Genomic DNA, 16595 nt, shown 5'->3' on the forward strand with positions numbered 1-16595 from the left:
ATCTATCTATCTATCTATCTATCTATCAATAAATCAATCAATCTATCTATCTATCTATCTATCTATCTATCTATTTAACTATCTGTTTCTCTCTCTTTTTCTCTCTTACTATATGCATATATATATATATATATATACATACACACGCACACACATATAGCACCACTCGCATATATATTATAGCCATCTATTCATATATCTACATATTTATCCATCTATCTAGCAATCTATCTATCACTCAATACTATCTCTCTCTCTCTCTCTCTCTCTCTCGCTCTCTCGCTCGCTCGCAGCTCTTTTCCTTATTATCCTCTCTCCGATGTCATTCCGTTCTGGAACCAAAGAATGGTCTATGAAGTACTCTGCCTCTCCAGTTGGCTGGCGGCAGCTGAAATCCGTGATATTTCTTTTGCCATTATTTATTTATTGATAACTATTGCTAAAGAACCTCTGAATACTCAATTACAACCCATCAGCGGCGGCGACCATATCTCTTCTTGCTCAACAAAACATTGAACCAACTCCATAGTCTTTTCACATGTTCGCCTCTTTCTCTAACCCACTACCCTTACACTCTCTCTTCCCCACCATCCTTCATATCGTCTCCCCAACACACCTTTCTTTGTTGTTGTTGATATATACATACACACGCACACACTACAGCAATTATAACTATAAATATATATGTAGATATATACATATATAATATACATATATATATATACATATATATAGATACATATAATATATATATATATATTATATATATAAATATATATACACTCATATACACACACACACTCATTCATATTCTCTCCAAATGTAAACGAGTGGGTATACAAAATAGGAGACCGCATTAAAAATATATATCTAAAGATAATACAACATGAAATATAAGGATGCAGATACACAAAGACGTGAGTGTGTGATTAGGAAGTTCGCTTTGCATCCACACATGTGCGTTCGATTCCACAAAGAAGCCATGTGGGAAACGTTTTCTACTAGAGATACAAACATACACACACACACACACACACACAAACACACACACACACACACATATATATATATAGTTAAAAGAAAAGAAAATGGAGATAAAGAAGTTAATTATTTATCATGAACAAATTGGTTATCTTCGCTTCTTACAGCCGTTTCAGTTAATACTCAGTAATTACAAATTTATACATTAAAGTTGCATTTCTGTGACATGAGCATAATTTCATCAGAGAAAAAGGATGTTCCTCTCAAGGTACATTTTTTTTCTCTGATGAAATTATGCTCATGTCACAAATAAGATTTGATAATAAGTTATTGTTAACTTCCTCATCTCCATTTTCTGTTCTTTTAACTGGATATAAGCTATATGCTTAATATATACCTATTATCTTAAGGGAATTTCGTTCCCCTAAAATACTAAGCATTGAACCAGTATTTCCTTGGATGTAACCATCCCTTCACGAGGTTCACATATCCTCTAATAATAAAAATAATAATAATAATATATACATATATATATATATATATATATAATACTCTATATATTATCTATAGTATAATATATCCTATGACATATAATATATATATATATATATCATATATATATCTATATATATAGAATATTATATATATATATACTCATTCATATTCCGCTCCATATATATATATATATATATATATATATATATATATATATTCTCTCCATATATATATATATATATATATATATAATATATATATATATATATTAATATAATATATATCTGTATAGATAGATAGATAGATAATAGATAGATAGATAGATAGATAATAGATAGATAGAATTATCCAATTATTCGCTATGAAACACCTACCGGGTTCACTGAATTAACATGTAAGCGGCCGAGTATTCCTGAAGCATGTCTATCCTTAATGTAATTCTCATACTGAATCATCTTGATACAGTAAGATATGGCTGCATTTTTGAATTCTAGGCACAATCCATCCAACAGGCTTCCGTGCAGTTTCCGTTGACCCTACTTTATTCACAAGGTATCGGTCGATCGAAGACAGACACCTCTCCAAGATGCCACTCAGTGGAATCAAAACCAGGGCCTTATCTTTGCGAAGTAAACTTCTTAACATTTCGACCCAAAAATGTATCTAAAAACAGAACTGAGAATTCTTTGATTGCGTTGTATTTCTAGAATATTAGTTTTTAAAACTAATAATAAATTGTGCCAAAAAGTGCAAATGGTTCGACACGCGATCCTTTACGCCATTTGTCTAAAAGATCGTTGAGAAGGTTATTTTCTCAGAAACTCGTGCAATTGAAATAGTTCAAACCTTTAAAAAGAATCAAAGTTCAGAAAATAACTGAAACCTTCCTCAAATTCATGGTCTTTGCTGGATTTTTTCCATGAATGCAATAGTTAAGAGTTGATTTGAAAAGCAAGTGATTAGAGAAAGGTTTGTTATTGCCAAAAAATGGTTCTTGCTTAACGCAGATGATTGAAGGGTATTAAGATTGGCTAAAAATATTGATATCAATGAAAGAGCTAAAAGACAGAAAGAACTGTGATAATTTCCGGATTTCTTTAGATTCTTTTATCTTTTAGTTGCGTCAGCCATTAGACTGCGGCCACGCTGGAGCGCCGCAAGAATTTTTAGTTGAATGAATCGATCCCAATACTTTTTTCAAGCCTGTACTTATTCTATCGGTCTCGTTTACTGAACCGCTAGGTTACGGGGACCTAAGCATACCAACACGAACTGTAAGTGCTGGTGGGGGATAAACGCAAAGACACACACACACACAGATATATATTCGACAGGCTTCTTTCAGTTTCCGTCTACCAAAATCACTCGCAAAGATTCGGTCCGCCCAAGTCTATAGTAGAAGATACCTCCCCAAGCTTCCACACAATGGGACTGAACCCCTAACCACGTGGTTGGGAAGGAAACTTCTTACCATACAGTTAAGTTAGCATTGATAAGTTAAGTACATTGATAGACGACATGATTGTGTATTCACAGATATTTGAATGTAAATGTACACTAATTGCGTGAATTCTGGAATTTAGGAATAACCAGAAAATAAATACGGAAGATTATCCGCTAAAAAAATTACTGAACCTTTAGAAACGGAATTTGTTGAATTCAACCTTGATTCGGGAAGAAATTTGTTTGCTGTCCTGACTGACTGAGTTAATATTACGGTCAAAATTGGTCTGCATTTTGCGTGTAATTGAGCTAAGCACTTGGACTTTGGGTTTTTGTAATGTTCTTTTGCAATATAATAATAATAATAATAATAATAATAATAATAATAATAATAATAATAATAAAAATATTAAGACAAATACATATCAAAAACACCAGGACTTACAAACACATATAACATACAGAAAATTGCACTACTGGGCACTGCACATATCCTACGCAAAACACTTTCAAAACAGTAACCACCAGAGCATCACAACAAATCACAGCACATACCCAAGGAACATAGAGCTGCTCTCGGTAGTGAAGTGAAAGCACACTATAAAAATAAAACTACTGAATAATAGTAATAATAATAATAGGAATAATAGGAATAAACACACTAGCTGTACCAGTCATAAATTCAGCTTTAACATAATAAGATCTGTGAATTGAGAAACCTTGATAGAAAAACGAGAATACTAACTGTGTACCGAAGGAACCACCCCAAAGCAGATGCAGACAGAATATATTTATCCGGCTCAGAAGGATGCCGTTGCCCTATACAGATAGAAAACTACTATAAAATAAGAACAGTTGGAGACTAGGCAAAGTACTTAAAAACAAAGAGGGGAAGACTACCGCATGCTGCAAAGCAACACGAGAGAAAGAAAACGCTTTTCTCTATAAACAATGAATAAAAAAAATACAAAACCAAAAGAAACCACACAGACACACTGAGCTCGGATTGACAGAGAGGAAGTGAGCCTAAGTAAAAGCCAACAATGGCTCAAAAGCTCTGGACTAAAAGCTGAAATGGAAGGACTGATTCTCACTGCACAAGACCAATGCCTGACCACAAACAAATATAAAGGCTAAATAATGAAAACGGGCCCCAACACCAAATGCAGAATGTGCAACCAGCACAATGAGACAATTGATCATATCATCTCGGGTTGCCCAGTCCTTACCAAATCTGAATATATATATTATATATATATAATATATATATATATAAATATATATATATAATAGACACGACAAAATAATCAGTTATATCCACTGGAAAATATGCTAACATTACAACATTAAAACTGACACTAGGTGGTATAAACGACTAAGCCTCAATCATCTGGGATTCAAACCGATTCAAACTGACAAAGAAATAAAAGCTTATCCCAAAGATTGGGGAAAAATGACACCCGCTTACTGATATACATTGCAGTGCCTTCTGATCAAAATATTGTCCAAAAAGAAATGGAGACCTCGAAATTGAAGTATTCAAGATGTGGAGCATGAATATGAAAACAATACCAGTAACAGTTGGGGCATTAGGTATAATAAAAAACATGAACAAAAACGTAGAATCTATACTGGGATCCTCAATGCTATACACTATCCAAAAAATAGCCCTGCCAAGCACAGCCAACATCCTATGCAAGACACTATCAATTCAATAACACAAACTAAACAAAACAATCCACAAACACAAGACACACTATATATAGCAATTATCCAGTGAAATAAATTTCCACCAGCAATCTCAGTAACCAGCGTATTACACACTCAGCACACACTGCAAACAGTAATACAAAAAAGACTGCTCTACACCTCGAGAGAGAGGGAGAGAGAGAGAGAGAGGGAGAGAGAGAGAGAGAGAGAGAGAGAGAGAGAGAGAGAGAGAGAGAGAGAGAGAGAGAGAGAGAGAGAGAGAGAAAACTAGTGCAATACAATACCGGGAAAAGTTTGCGCACTCTCAATAGCAGAAAAGAACCGACAATGCTGCCCACACTCCAGCAACACGGAGGTGTAGCAGCTGATGCAGGAGAAATGTGCCTCAATCTGCCAAATATTGAACAGTTATATAATAATAATAATAATAATAATAATAATAATAATAATAATAATAATAATAATAATAATAATAATAATAATAATAAAATTGTGTTGAAGCTAATTTGACTAATGACCCTTGTTATCAGGACTACATGTCTGATGATATATTCGAGGTTAATGATCAAAATATAGATTCTACTGTTACCGATGCATTTGATAATAATTGTGTCGATCGGTACTAAATTGAATTTTAGTGAAACAGTTTCTGTCGCAAAAGACCTTCCACTAAAAAAAAAAAAAAAATTGAAATATTGGTAATGTCATAGGGAAAGTGAGAAGAATTTTCACTTTATATTGTAAGTGTCCAACAAAATATGAAATGTTTCAGAAACATGTTAAAGAGGTTGTGTAGGGTCAGAAATTCTTTTTAGCCAAAGGAACAAACGAAATAGTTTCTTTTAAATGTTTGAGTAATTCTAAAAGTTATATTGTAAAACTTATGATTAATATGGAGCAATTTATCAACTTTTCAGACGAGGAATTTACCTTCCTGTTATATCAAGAGGGGAACCAATCTATATTAGAATTTAAAAAACTAGATCGAAAGGAAACAACCTTAATCTCTGCAGAAAAAAAAAAACATAATTGCTTTTATTCTAGACGAATTGCATCGACAGCATATTTAAGATGTTCGTTTTTACAGGAAGGCGTGGAGTGGGGGGATCGAAAAAAGACAAAAAAAATGAAAAAAAAGGGGATAAAAATCTTATCAGTTGGATGGATTATCCGTTTCTAATTTAGACATAAGCTCAGTAATTTTGGAGAGGACTGGTGAGTGAATAGCATCGATCCCTCTACACTTGTTCAGTTTTTCATAACCTATCGTAAAACGACCTCATTGGTTTTATTCTTTAGTGAGGAGGAACGAAGTGTACCATGGCGTTGGTAGGGGGCGCTCAGATAGTTCTGTATGATCTGACTACTGTCTTATTGATCATGTCTCTATGACCTTTAAGGTCACTGTTACTATGACTTCATTAGTGTCTCAATTATCACTGTCACCATAATTTCTCTCTCTCTTTCCTTCTCTCTCTGACCTTACAACTATTTCGTTGACGTTGGCCATAAGATAATACAAATATCGATCACTTCTCAATCAATTCTGATTCTTCCATTTATGATAAACCTGCTTTATCGTCCCTGGAACTTCTCCATTCCGCTTAAGTCTTTACTTGTCTTCAAAAGATCCTTTCGGTTTTTAAAATATTTTAAAAATATCATAAAGGAAAGTAAAAGTTGCATCCATCTGGATTGCTAGGACAACGGACAAACAACAGCATGAGTGGTTCGGGCCCAGACATTGTCTTTGTTTTATATCCATGAGCAAAATAGTGGCTCACAACGTCTGGCTGTAAGTAGGCACCACCGTGTATTAGGGACCAGAAATGTGTCAACAGAATTACAAAACTGACGATTTTTTTATGACTTGAGTTCATGACTTGTCATGAGAAGTAATCTGAGGTAGACCCACGGCCTACCATTGGGGTAGATTTCTTTAATCCACTGAAATAAAGGATCGAACCAGGAGATTACAGATGACCGTTAAAGTGTAGGGTTTTTTTGTAACGTAATGAAAGCAGTAAAACGCTAAACTAGAAATAATGTAACGATGCAAAAAAAAAAAAAAAAAACCAACCAGTTTTAATTAATAACTAATAAAACTAATAAGTTCAAGACTGAAGAAAGCAACTTCAGTCTTATTTTGCTATCATTTGCACCTCGAAACCGAGCCATTGTCTTTGACTGTATTTACCAAAATACTGATTAGATAATCATAAAGTAAACGTACAGGATTGCAATATTGGTTGGTGGAGGAACATGGAAATATTTAGAGAAGTGATAGCATGAGGTTGGCAGAATCAAAGGAATGGTTAGTTTATTCAACTGATTAGAAGTTACTTTTAAATATGCAGCGGTTAGAATTCCTCATATTGCAGCAATACTACAGCTCGCTTTTCAAAGAAATCGTACATTAAAATTGTATGTGTATGTGTGTGTGTATGTATGTATGCATGAAGCTAAGGTTTATTTTACCAATGCAGAAACCGGTCCACGTGAGTCCAAATACTTAAATGTATGTTAGTAGATTGACTTAACCTGATTTTGCCTTCTTTTAATTTCTGTAGTTTTCATCAGTGTATTTTTGGCGATTTAATAAGAGTTTTGACTGTTATTTCAAGCAGGTAGACATATTTAGTATGTCCTTTGATTAATTTTAATCCCTCGGCTATTTAATGCTATTTTTGGGCCTGCTATCACCTGTGTCATTGATTCTGTATATATATATATATACACACACTAGCAGAAAGATCGCCATCCGGGCAGTTTTCTGCTTGTCAAACCTGGAGTGTGCGTCGCTTTACATTAGAGAGACAGTGTGTGGGTGAGTGTGTGTGTGTGAATGAGAGAGGGGGAGAACATTGCAAAAATGAATGAAATCAACAAGAAATGAAAAACTATAAAACAAAAGCTAGTTAAAAACTACCTTCTGCCAAATTTTTAAATTTGTGAATTTGAAATATTCAATAATAAAAGGAAGTAAAGAAAGTAAATTTTCCTGAAGACTTCAATTTATAAAAAAATCTCACTTTCTTAGTAAATATTTCTTTCGGTAATTTATCGTAATTTATCGCCACTTTAAACAAACTTCAAGGTTTAGCGAGCTAGAAATAGCAGCGATCATATAGTTATTATTGTAAGGCTTATAGCGTTCCAAACAGTCATACTAACAAAATTACTTCTAAATTTCTTTTATTAAATATTATACTGGTATATCAAAAAATTTTCATTTTATCAAAAATAAACCACAAAATTATCCAGCTATTTTTTTTAATAGCATTCATTCATTCATTCAATAAATAGTTTTTGTTTTTACATTACATATATAGAATGAACTGTGGGTGTTTCAAATAGCGAATTTAAACTTGAAAAGAAAAGGTTGAAATGAATATATATTAAATTATCATTAATGAAAATAGAGGCGAGGGAGAGTGAGGAACCGTTACAAATGAAAATGGAAAATTTCGCCCGCAACGAACAAATATTGTTTATTAAATCAACTCTGCAGTGAATGTAAGGAATATCTAAATTTATGAAAAACTTGTAGTTCAAATATTCAATAACCTTCAGAATCGAAATTACAAGAAATTTCTTGGAGCATAAATTTATAAAAAAATTCCAGACGGTCAAGCCTTTAATAAGTGTTTTCTTTTAATAACTGTTACATACCTAATTAATAAGCAGCTTTCTCCATTATAATATACATATATATATGAATATTATACAGTCACACACACACACACACACCACACACACACACACAACACACACACACACACACCACACACACACACACACGCAAACACACATATCAGCAATTAAAATTACCTGTGTGAGGCATTCCTCTTGGTTCCGTCTTGCAAATTGACCAAATATTTGTGTTTAGTATTCTGAAAAATTATTAAAACAAAAACATAACATTTTAACAATTATATTTCAAACTATGATTATATAAACAGACATTCTAGCTTAAAAAACGTAAAACTATGTCAAAGGAAAATCTTCAAAGTCAGAAGTAATTTCCAATACATATTTATATACACACATATATATATATATATATATATATATATTATATATATATATATATATATACACATATATACATATACACACATATATATATATACACACATACATGTACCTATATACATACAGATATACTCATGTATGTCATTATTCAGGTCTATTTCAAGATTGTTTGCCAATAAAGAAAGAACCGGTTTTGAACCTAGATCCAAGGCTCCTTCATTGGAATTTCATCATCAGCAACAGGGTATTTTTGTATGCGTGTATGCATGTTTATGTGCAGATTTGTATGTTTTGTTCTATGTATGTATTCTCATGCATATAGTTAGATATCTAGACATGCTCATATATATATCTAAATGATAAACTTCTGGAAAGTTTTACAGATTTTTACAGTTCCAGTGATGGATTGGATCTGTAGTCTTCGAATTTCCTGTCTCCTTTCTGGTTTTGAGAAGTCCAATTTCTTAAGAAATATATATATATATATATATATATATATTATATATATATATATATGTATATATATATATATATATATATATATATGTATGTCATTATATAAGAAATATATATATGTATGTCATTATTCAATTTATTTCAAGATTTTTTGAAAATGAAGAAAGAACCGGTTTCGAACCTAGATCCAAGTCTCCATTGAAATTTCAACATCAACAACAGGGAATTTTTGTATGTATATATATATATATATATATGTATGTATGTATGTATGTATGTATGTATGTATGTATGTATGTATGTATGTATGCATGCATGCACAGATTTGTATATTTTATGTGTGTATTCCCATGCATATAGTTGCATATCTAGACATTCTCATATATATATTTAAATGATAAACTTCTGGAAAGTTTTATAGATTTTTACAGTTTCAGTGATGGACTGAGTCTGTATTCTTCGAATTAGCTTTCTCCTTTCTGGTTTTGAGACGCCTAAAATCTCAAGATTTGTACTTAGGCAGGGTGTTACATATCCCAGGGACCCAATAATTACAGGTATAAACCTGAACTTGTAATCTGGATAGAGTAACTGCAGATTTCTCAATAGTTCAGCGTAGGTATTCTCTTTTTCACTGATATTCAGCTTTATGCTAACATCCGCTGGTCATTTGGTTTCCACAACTGTGCTCAGTTTCTCTTCTCTATCCCAGATCATTATATCAGGTCTGTTGTGCTTACATTTTATTGAGGTATTCACTGGGACATTCCGCCAGTATTCCTTTTTATTATGATTGGCTATGGCTTCTTCCATATTGTGGGTTCTTATTTCTTTGTCCTTGGGGTTATCCTTCCTATGGATTTCATTATTGAGTGTCCTAGCTACAACATCATGTCTCATCGGTAGATAATACCGTGCTGACATTTTCGGACAACTGCTTATGATGTGGGTGATATCTTCGGTGTGTGTATGTATGTATGATATATATATGCATACAAGATCCTACATAGCGCTTATAGTGTATAGCAAATGATTATAGAGCCCGAATATGTTGTGGGTGAAACATACGAAAGACTGTGTAGGAAGGTGAGACGACATTGAATTAAGAGGTCAAAGACCGTTATCATGTGACCGGAAATTAGCCACTGATTGAAGAGTGGCGAAAAGAAAGAACGTAAATAAATAAAGAAAGAAAGAAAGAAAGAAAGAAAGAAAGGAAGAAAGAAAGAAAGAAAATAAGAAAGAAAGAAAGCTGAATGTATGTACTGATGGATTTCCCGAGAAAAAGCGAGAAAGACAAAAGGAGAATGAGAGTGGGCGAAAGAGAGAGAGAGAGAGAGAGAGAGAGAGAGAGAGAGAGAGAGAGAAAAGAGATACAGAGTGAGAGAGAGAGAGAGAGAGAGAGAGAGAGAGAGGTGGGGTGGAAGGAAAGAAGATGAGAAAGGAAATACGTTGCTTCTGCAGTTTCGTTGGAACTGAAATTTTCAAGTGAACCAAATTTGCTGGCGTCGTTATGAATCTTTGCCGAAGAGTCGATATTGTGTTGCCATGTACAACGTATTGGTGTCGCTTATTAACATATTCAGCTGTCGCTGCCTCAGACCATTTGATCATAAAGTGACATAACACGACATGACGCTCTTACATCATCGATCACGTCATGGTAGACGAATGAATTACCTTTTGTCCTGGAAAAAGGTATTATGGACAAACATCACAATGGTTAAGTGGTGATCTCCATATAAGGCTAAACAGTGTATGACTTTTCATTCATCGACATAACCGTTTCACATAATTTAGCTCCCTATGTTTTCCAAATTACATAAATCTCCCTATTTTTTAAGGAAATCCAGATTGTAAAATCTACGACACAGATATCTGCTGTTGTGTGCTGTTGGTTTTTAGGTAAAAGGCGATGAACTTCGAAAAACACCCCCACCTAAATACAATATCATATCATAAACAAAGCTTATCTCTAAGCTTTTGTCTAAAAATATATTTATCGTAATAGCAATAATCCATGGATGGAATTTATAAATATTTTAATGCATCACAACGCGCGTTTCCATAAATCACATATTTCTTACGATCGTAGTCTGTATTCCTGGGTTGATTACAGGACAGTCCGTAGTATTCATGGACATCGGGTGGATCATGTTCATGTATTCATTTCCTCAGGCGATATAGCATTCACGTTGAAAGCAGCGAATGTATAACTGAAGGCTGTTTATCAATTTTCATTAATGAAAAGGTTGCTTAGGGTATGTGGGTAGTTCTGTGTGTATTTGGTGGGGAAGAGTAGAAGGTGATGGAAAGAGAGAAAGGAACGGTAGTGATAAAGGAGAGGGAAGAGTGTGAGGTGATGGTAAACTTGTTTTGATATTTGTGTATGCAGATGGTGTGACTAAGGTCAAACCGGTGAACTATTCTATCCGTCCTGACATCTGCATACATAAATACCAAAACTAGTCTAACATTACCACACACTCTTCTCTCTCCTTTATCAAGACCGTTCTTTTCTCTCCTTCCATCACGCCCACCCCCATCAAATTCCCACAGAACTACCCACATACCCCAATCAACCTTTTCATTGGTGAAAATTGATAAACAACCTTCAGTCACACATTTGTTGCTTCCAACGTGAATGCCGTATCGCCTGAGGAAATGAATAATGAACGTGATCCACCCAATGTCTATGGCTGTTACGGACTGTACTGTAGTCATCCCATGAATACGGATTACGATCGTAAGAAACATGCGATTTGTGGAAATATGCGAAGCGATGCATTAAAATGCTTATAAATTTCATTCACGAATTATTATTGTTATTACTATACTTATCCTACAGTATATCAGCTCAGCTTGGTACAACCCTACAAAACAGCTATTGTTAGTCGGTATCATTAGGCTGTAGCTGGCATAATCAAATGGAAGCTTATATATATATATTCAAAACGAACTTTTCCTTAAAAGAACTTAAAAGACAGACAGAAGGGATGTTCTTGAGGACGAGAATTTCAAACTTACGGAAACAATATTTACATATCGCCTGAGGAAACACAACTAGATCTCATAATGCAGAGAAACAGTTGCATAATCAAGTACCTGCACTCTGTTGCGTGGAAACAATTGTAGTGATTAAAAAATAAATGTCCAACCATACCCCTTCTTGTTGACTCTAATTTTTTCAATTATCCATTCGCACACGACAAATGCAAACCTGGAGGCACGTATAATACTACGACTGGATAGCACAGGGTGAAATCTGAAGGTGGACAAGCTTAATACTCTACTCTATTACTTTCTTACATAAATATATATATATATATATGTATGTATGTATGTATGTATGTATATAGTTATGGACAAGAGAATAGGAGAAAGACAGAAGAGAAGAGGGGAGAGTGAATCGTCCTGGAATATTCCAAGATAAAAACAAAAGAAAGAAAAAGAATATATATATATATATTTGTATACAGGTAAGTGATATTCCGTTAAGAGCATTATTATAGAAAACAAAATACAAACACATCGGGTGAAAAAGGTTCCCTATAGTTAAACGAGGCATAAAGGTTAATGACTAACGGTGAACTCTTTCTTTGGATTAAATATAATCGGATAATTAATGGTTAATCCGCGTTTCGAGGGAAAACTCTCTGAAATGATTATCGAACGGAAAAGAATATATTTCAAGCAAAACTTTTTTCTAAAGGCGGATCGACAGCATCCAACCAGAACGAAATAGGATAATTCTAAAGGTTAACTAATTTACTGACTAACTAAATGAACACTTAAAATCGAGTTGCATTTTCATGGGTGTCGGCTCCTTAGACAAATATGGTTGTGAGATTTTGGTGGCGAATTTTAGTCTGTAGAAAATGTAGAACTGGCACCAGGAATATAGTAACATATTTACACACACACTCATATATATGTATTCACACACATACACATTTGTATGTAAATTCATATTTAAGTACTTTTATATATATATATATATATATATAATATATATATATATATATATATATATATATATATATATATATATATATGGTGGAGGCCCAGTCGTTAGAGCAGCGGACCTGCGGTTATAGGATCGTGGTTTCGATTGCAAGACGGGCGTTGTGAGTGTTTATTGAGCGAAAACACCTAAAGCTCCACGAGGTCCCTGCAGGGGTGAAGTAGCGAACCCTGCAGTACTCTTTCACCACGACTTTCTCTCACTCTTTCTTCCTGCTTCTGTTGTACCTGTATTTCAAAGGTCCACCTTGTCACTTTCTGTGTCACGCTGAATTTCCCCGAGAACTACGTTAAAGGTATACATGTCTGTGGAGTGCTCAGCCACTTGCACGTTAATTTCACAAGCAGGCTGTTCCGTTGATCGGATCAACTGGAACCTTCGTCGCCGTAACTGACGGAGTGCTACGAATATATATATATATATATATATATATATATATAATATTAAGGAGAAAAGAAAGAGACGGTCTCATTGATATTTAAAACAAAAATTTTCCTGCAGCTGTTTCTATAATGTGTAACAGTTAACCAAATAAGAATTAAATAATTAGTTATTGTTGTTATTTGATTAATTTAGATGAATGTGGTGTGGAAATAATTTTATCAGAAAAGTTTTTGAAATATGAAAGTCAAATCACCGTTACTGGTATAACAAAATGTATATAAATGAAAATATACATAGTAAAAACTAACATAGTAATATCTATTATATGTATCTATTTACAGGGGTTCGACAAAATAATGGAAACACCTAGCATCATAGCATCATAATTTTGAAATATCTATAAAAGCGTCAAAAGCTTGTTTATTTTAATGTTTGTTTTTTAAAAACCTATTATTAGTGTTGCTTAATATGTTTTGCTAAAATTGCTGTTTTTTTTTCAGATATCATCAGAAAAAGGAAATTAAAATTCATTAAAATGACAGATCTATCGGACTTTCAAACAGGTCAAATTGTTGGTGCTCGTATGGCAGGCGCTAGCGTAATGAAAACAGCCGATATGTTTTTGTATCAGGAAGTACTGTCTCAAAAGTAACAATAGCTTTGAAAAACCTCCTCGTTGAAACAAAACTCTGGAAGAAAGCCAAAAACTTTGAGATAGGGACCGTCGGACTCTTACGCGAATTGTTAGAAAGAATAACAAAAGCTACCGTAGAAGACATATTTTGCCAAGGCTCCATCGATTGGGATTTGGTCTTGGAACCGCGTTATTCCGAAGCGAACCTTTTAAATCACATAATTGCTCCTATCACATCACTTTTTCCCCTCCCTCTATATAATCTGATTCCCACTTCCTCACATCGCCTATAAAAGCTGTCGTCTGCTGGGGAAACGAGAGGTTTGTTAAGGAAACTGCAGGAGTATGTGAGGAGATCGTTAATAAATATTATTCCTGGATATTTGCTATGATAAGGAGGTGGGGGCTATGGGCGTGGTAGACCCCCAGGGTTGAGGTCATCAGGGGTGAGATTTTGTAAGGATCAACTGGGAATGGGGAAGCGATAACAAATGAAAAAAAAAAGGGAAAAAAAATGCGTTTGGCAATAAATATTTATTTCTAATTAAATGTCTGCGATGATATGTGTGTATACAGGATGCATATATACCTGTATGCGCGTGTGTGTATGTACTTGTGTATGCATGGGTATACGCAGAGGTGCCAGGGCTGTTAATTGAACATCGTTTAATATGACATACAGGACAAGTGTCTACGCACCTATGTTATACATATATACGCACACACAAACACACTCACTCACGTGTGTACATAAATATAAACAAATCGACACTCGCGTGTTGTCCGTGAATGTGTACATGCATATAAGCATGTATATATATATATATATATATATATATGAATATGTATGTGTGTGTATATATATATATACACACACAGACATATTTATGATGGCTTCCCAACATAGCTATAGCCTTAGGCAGAAACCGATTAAAGAATACATATGTGTGTGTATAATTACGTGTATTTGAGTCAGAGGTTAGACAACCATCTAAGGGATAATAAATACCCAATATACTACTGGAGGGATACCTATCTATATTCAAAGGCTTACTGTGTTGCAAGGCAATGGTACGATTGAATAATAGGTACAAGTAGGGGTGAACAAATGTTTATCCAGAATTTATAAGGCAAAGAAGAAAACGGAGAAGAGATTCAATTGACAAACATCAACAAGATCTGTTTATTACAATCATAGGAATAAATAAATACAACTATATAGATAGATAGATAGGTATGTATATATACATAGATAGATATATACATACGCATATACATACGCATATATATATATATATACATACATATATATATATATACATACATATGCATATATATACATATACACATATATATATGCATATATACATACATATATACATACATATATACATACATATACATATATATATACCTATATATATATATATACATACATATACATATATATATATACATATACATATATATACATATATATATATACATACATATACATATACATACATACATATACATATATATATACTACATATACATATATATATATACATACATATACATATATATATACATATATATATATATATATATATACACATACATACATATACATACATACATATACATACATACATATACATAGATATATATATATATATATCTATATATATATATATATATACGTACATATATATATATATACGTACATATATACATATATACATACATATATATATATGTATGCATGTATATATATTAAAGTGTCTTGTCGGGTAAGGCCGGAACAAACCGAGAAGATATAAAGAAAACTACACAAAAGAAAAGAGAAAAAAAAGAGCAGAAAGTTGTAGTTTTACGTTATATTTCTGTATTTCGAGGCTGTGACTCCTTCTATCTGAGTAACGACCATTTTCCATCCTTCGCTTTTCAACCTCCTGAAGAAGGGCTCATAGCCTCGAATAATAGAAATATAAGTTAAAACTGCAAATTTGTTTTGTTTTATTTTTGTAGTTTACTTTACATTTTCTCGACTTCTTCCAGCTTTACCCAGCGAATCTTTGTAACACCACACACACACCACACACACACACACACACACACACACACACATGGTGAAGGCGCATGGCTCAGGGGTTAGAGTGTCGAGTTTACAATTATGAGGTAGTGAGTTCAATTTCCGGATCAAGCTGTGTGTTGTGTTCTTGAGCAAGACACTTTATTTCACGTTACTCCAGTTTACTCAGCCGTAGAAATGAGTTGCGACGTCACTGGTGCCAAGCTGTATCGGCCCCTTTGCCTTTCCTTTGGACAGCATCAGTGGTATGCAGAGGGGAGGCTGGTATGCCCGGGCGACTGCTGGTCTTCCATAAACAAGCTTGTCCCCGGACTTGTACCTTGGAGAGGAACTTTCTAGTCGCAATCTCATGGTTA

The 16595-nt window shown here is 33.7% G+C and overlaps 1 protein-coding gene across 3 annotated transcripts in view; it reads right to left on the reverse strand.

Moving 5' to 3' along the window:
• LOC115210425 (paired box protein Pax-9-like) overlaps positions 1-8559 on the reverse strand; it is a 59671-nt gene extending 51112 nt beyond the window's left edge. For all 3 annotated transcript variants that reach the window (XM_036501962.1, XM_036501961.1, XM_036501960.1), the window contains exon 1: positions 8461-8559. In XM_036501962.1, the coding sequence (XP_036357855.1) occupies positions 8461-8473 (13 nt within the window). In that variant the 5' untranslated portion in view covers positions 8474-8559. The remainder of the gene's footprint in view (positions 1-8460) is intronic.
• Positions 8560-16595: the final 8036 nt, after the last annotated feature.

This window comes from Octopus sinensis, linkage group LG4 (assembly GCF_006345805.1).
Source record: "Octopus sinensis linkage group LG4, ASM634580v1, whole genome shotgun sequence".
Classification (NCBI taxonomy): domain Eukaryota; kingdom Metazoa; phylum Mollusca; class Cephalopoda; order Octopoda; family Octopodidae; genus Octopus; species Octopus sinensis.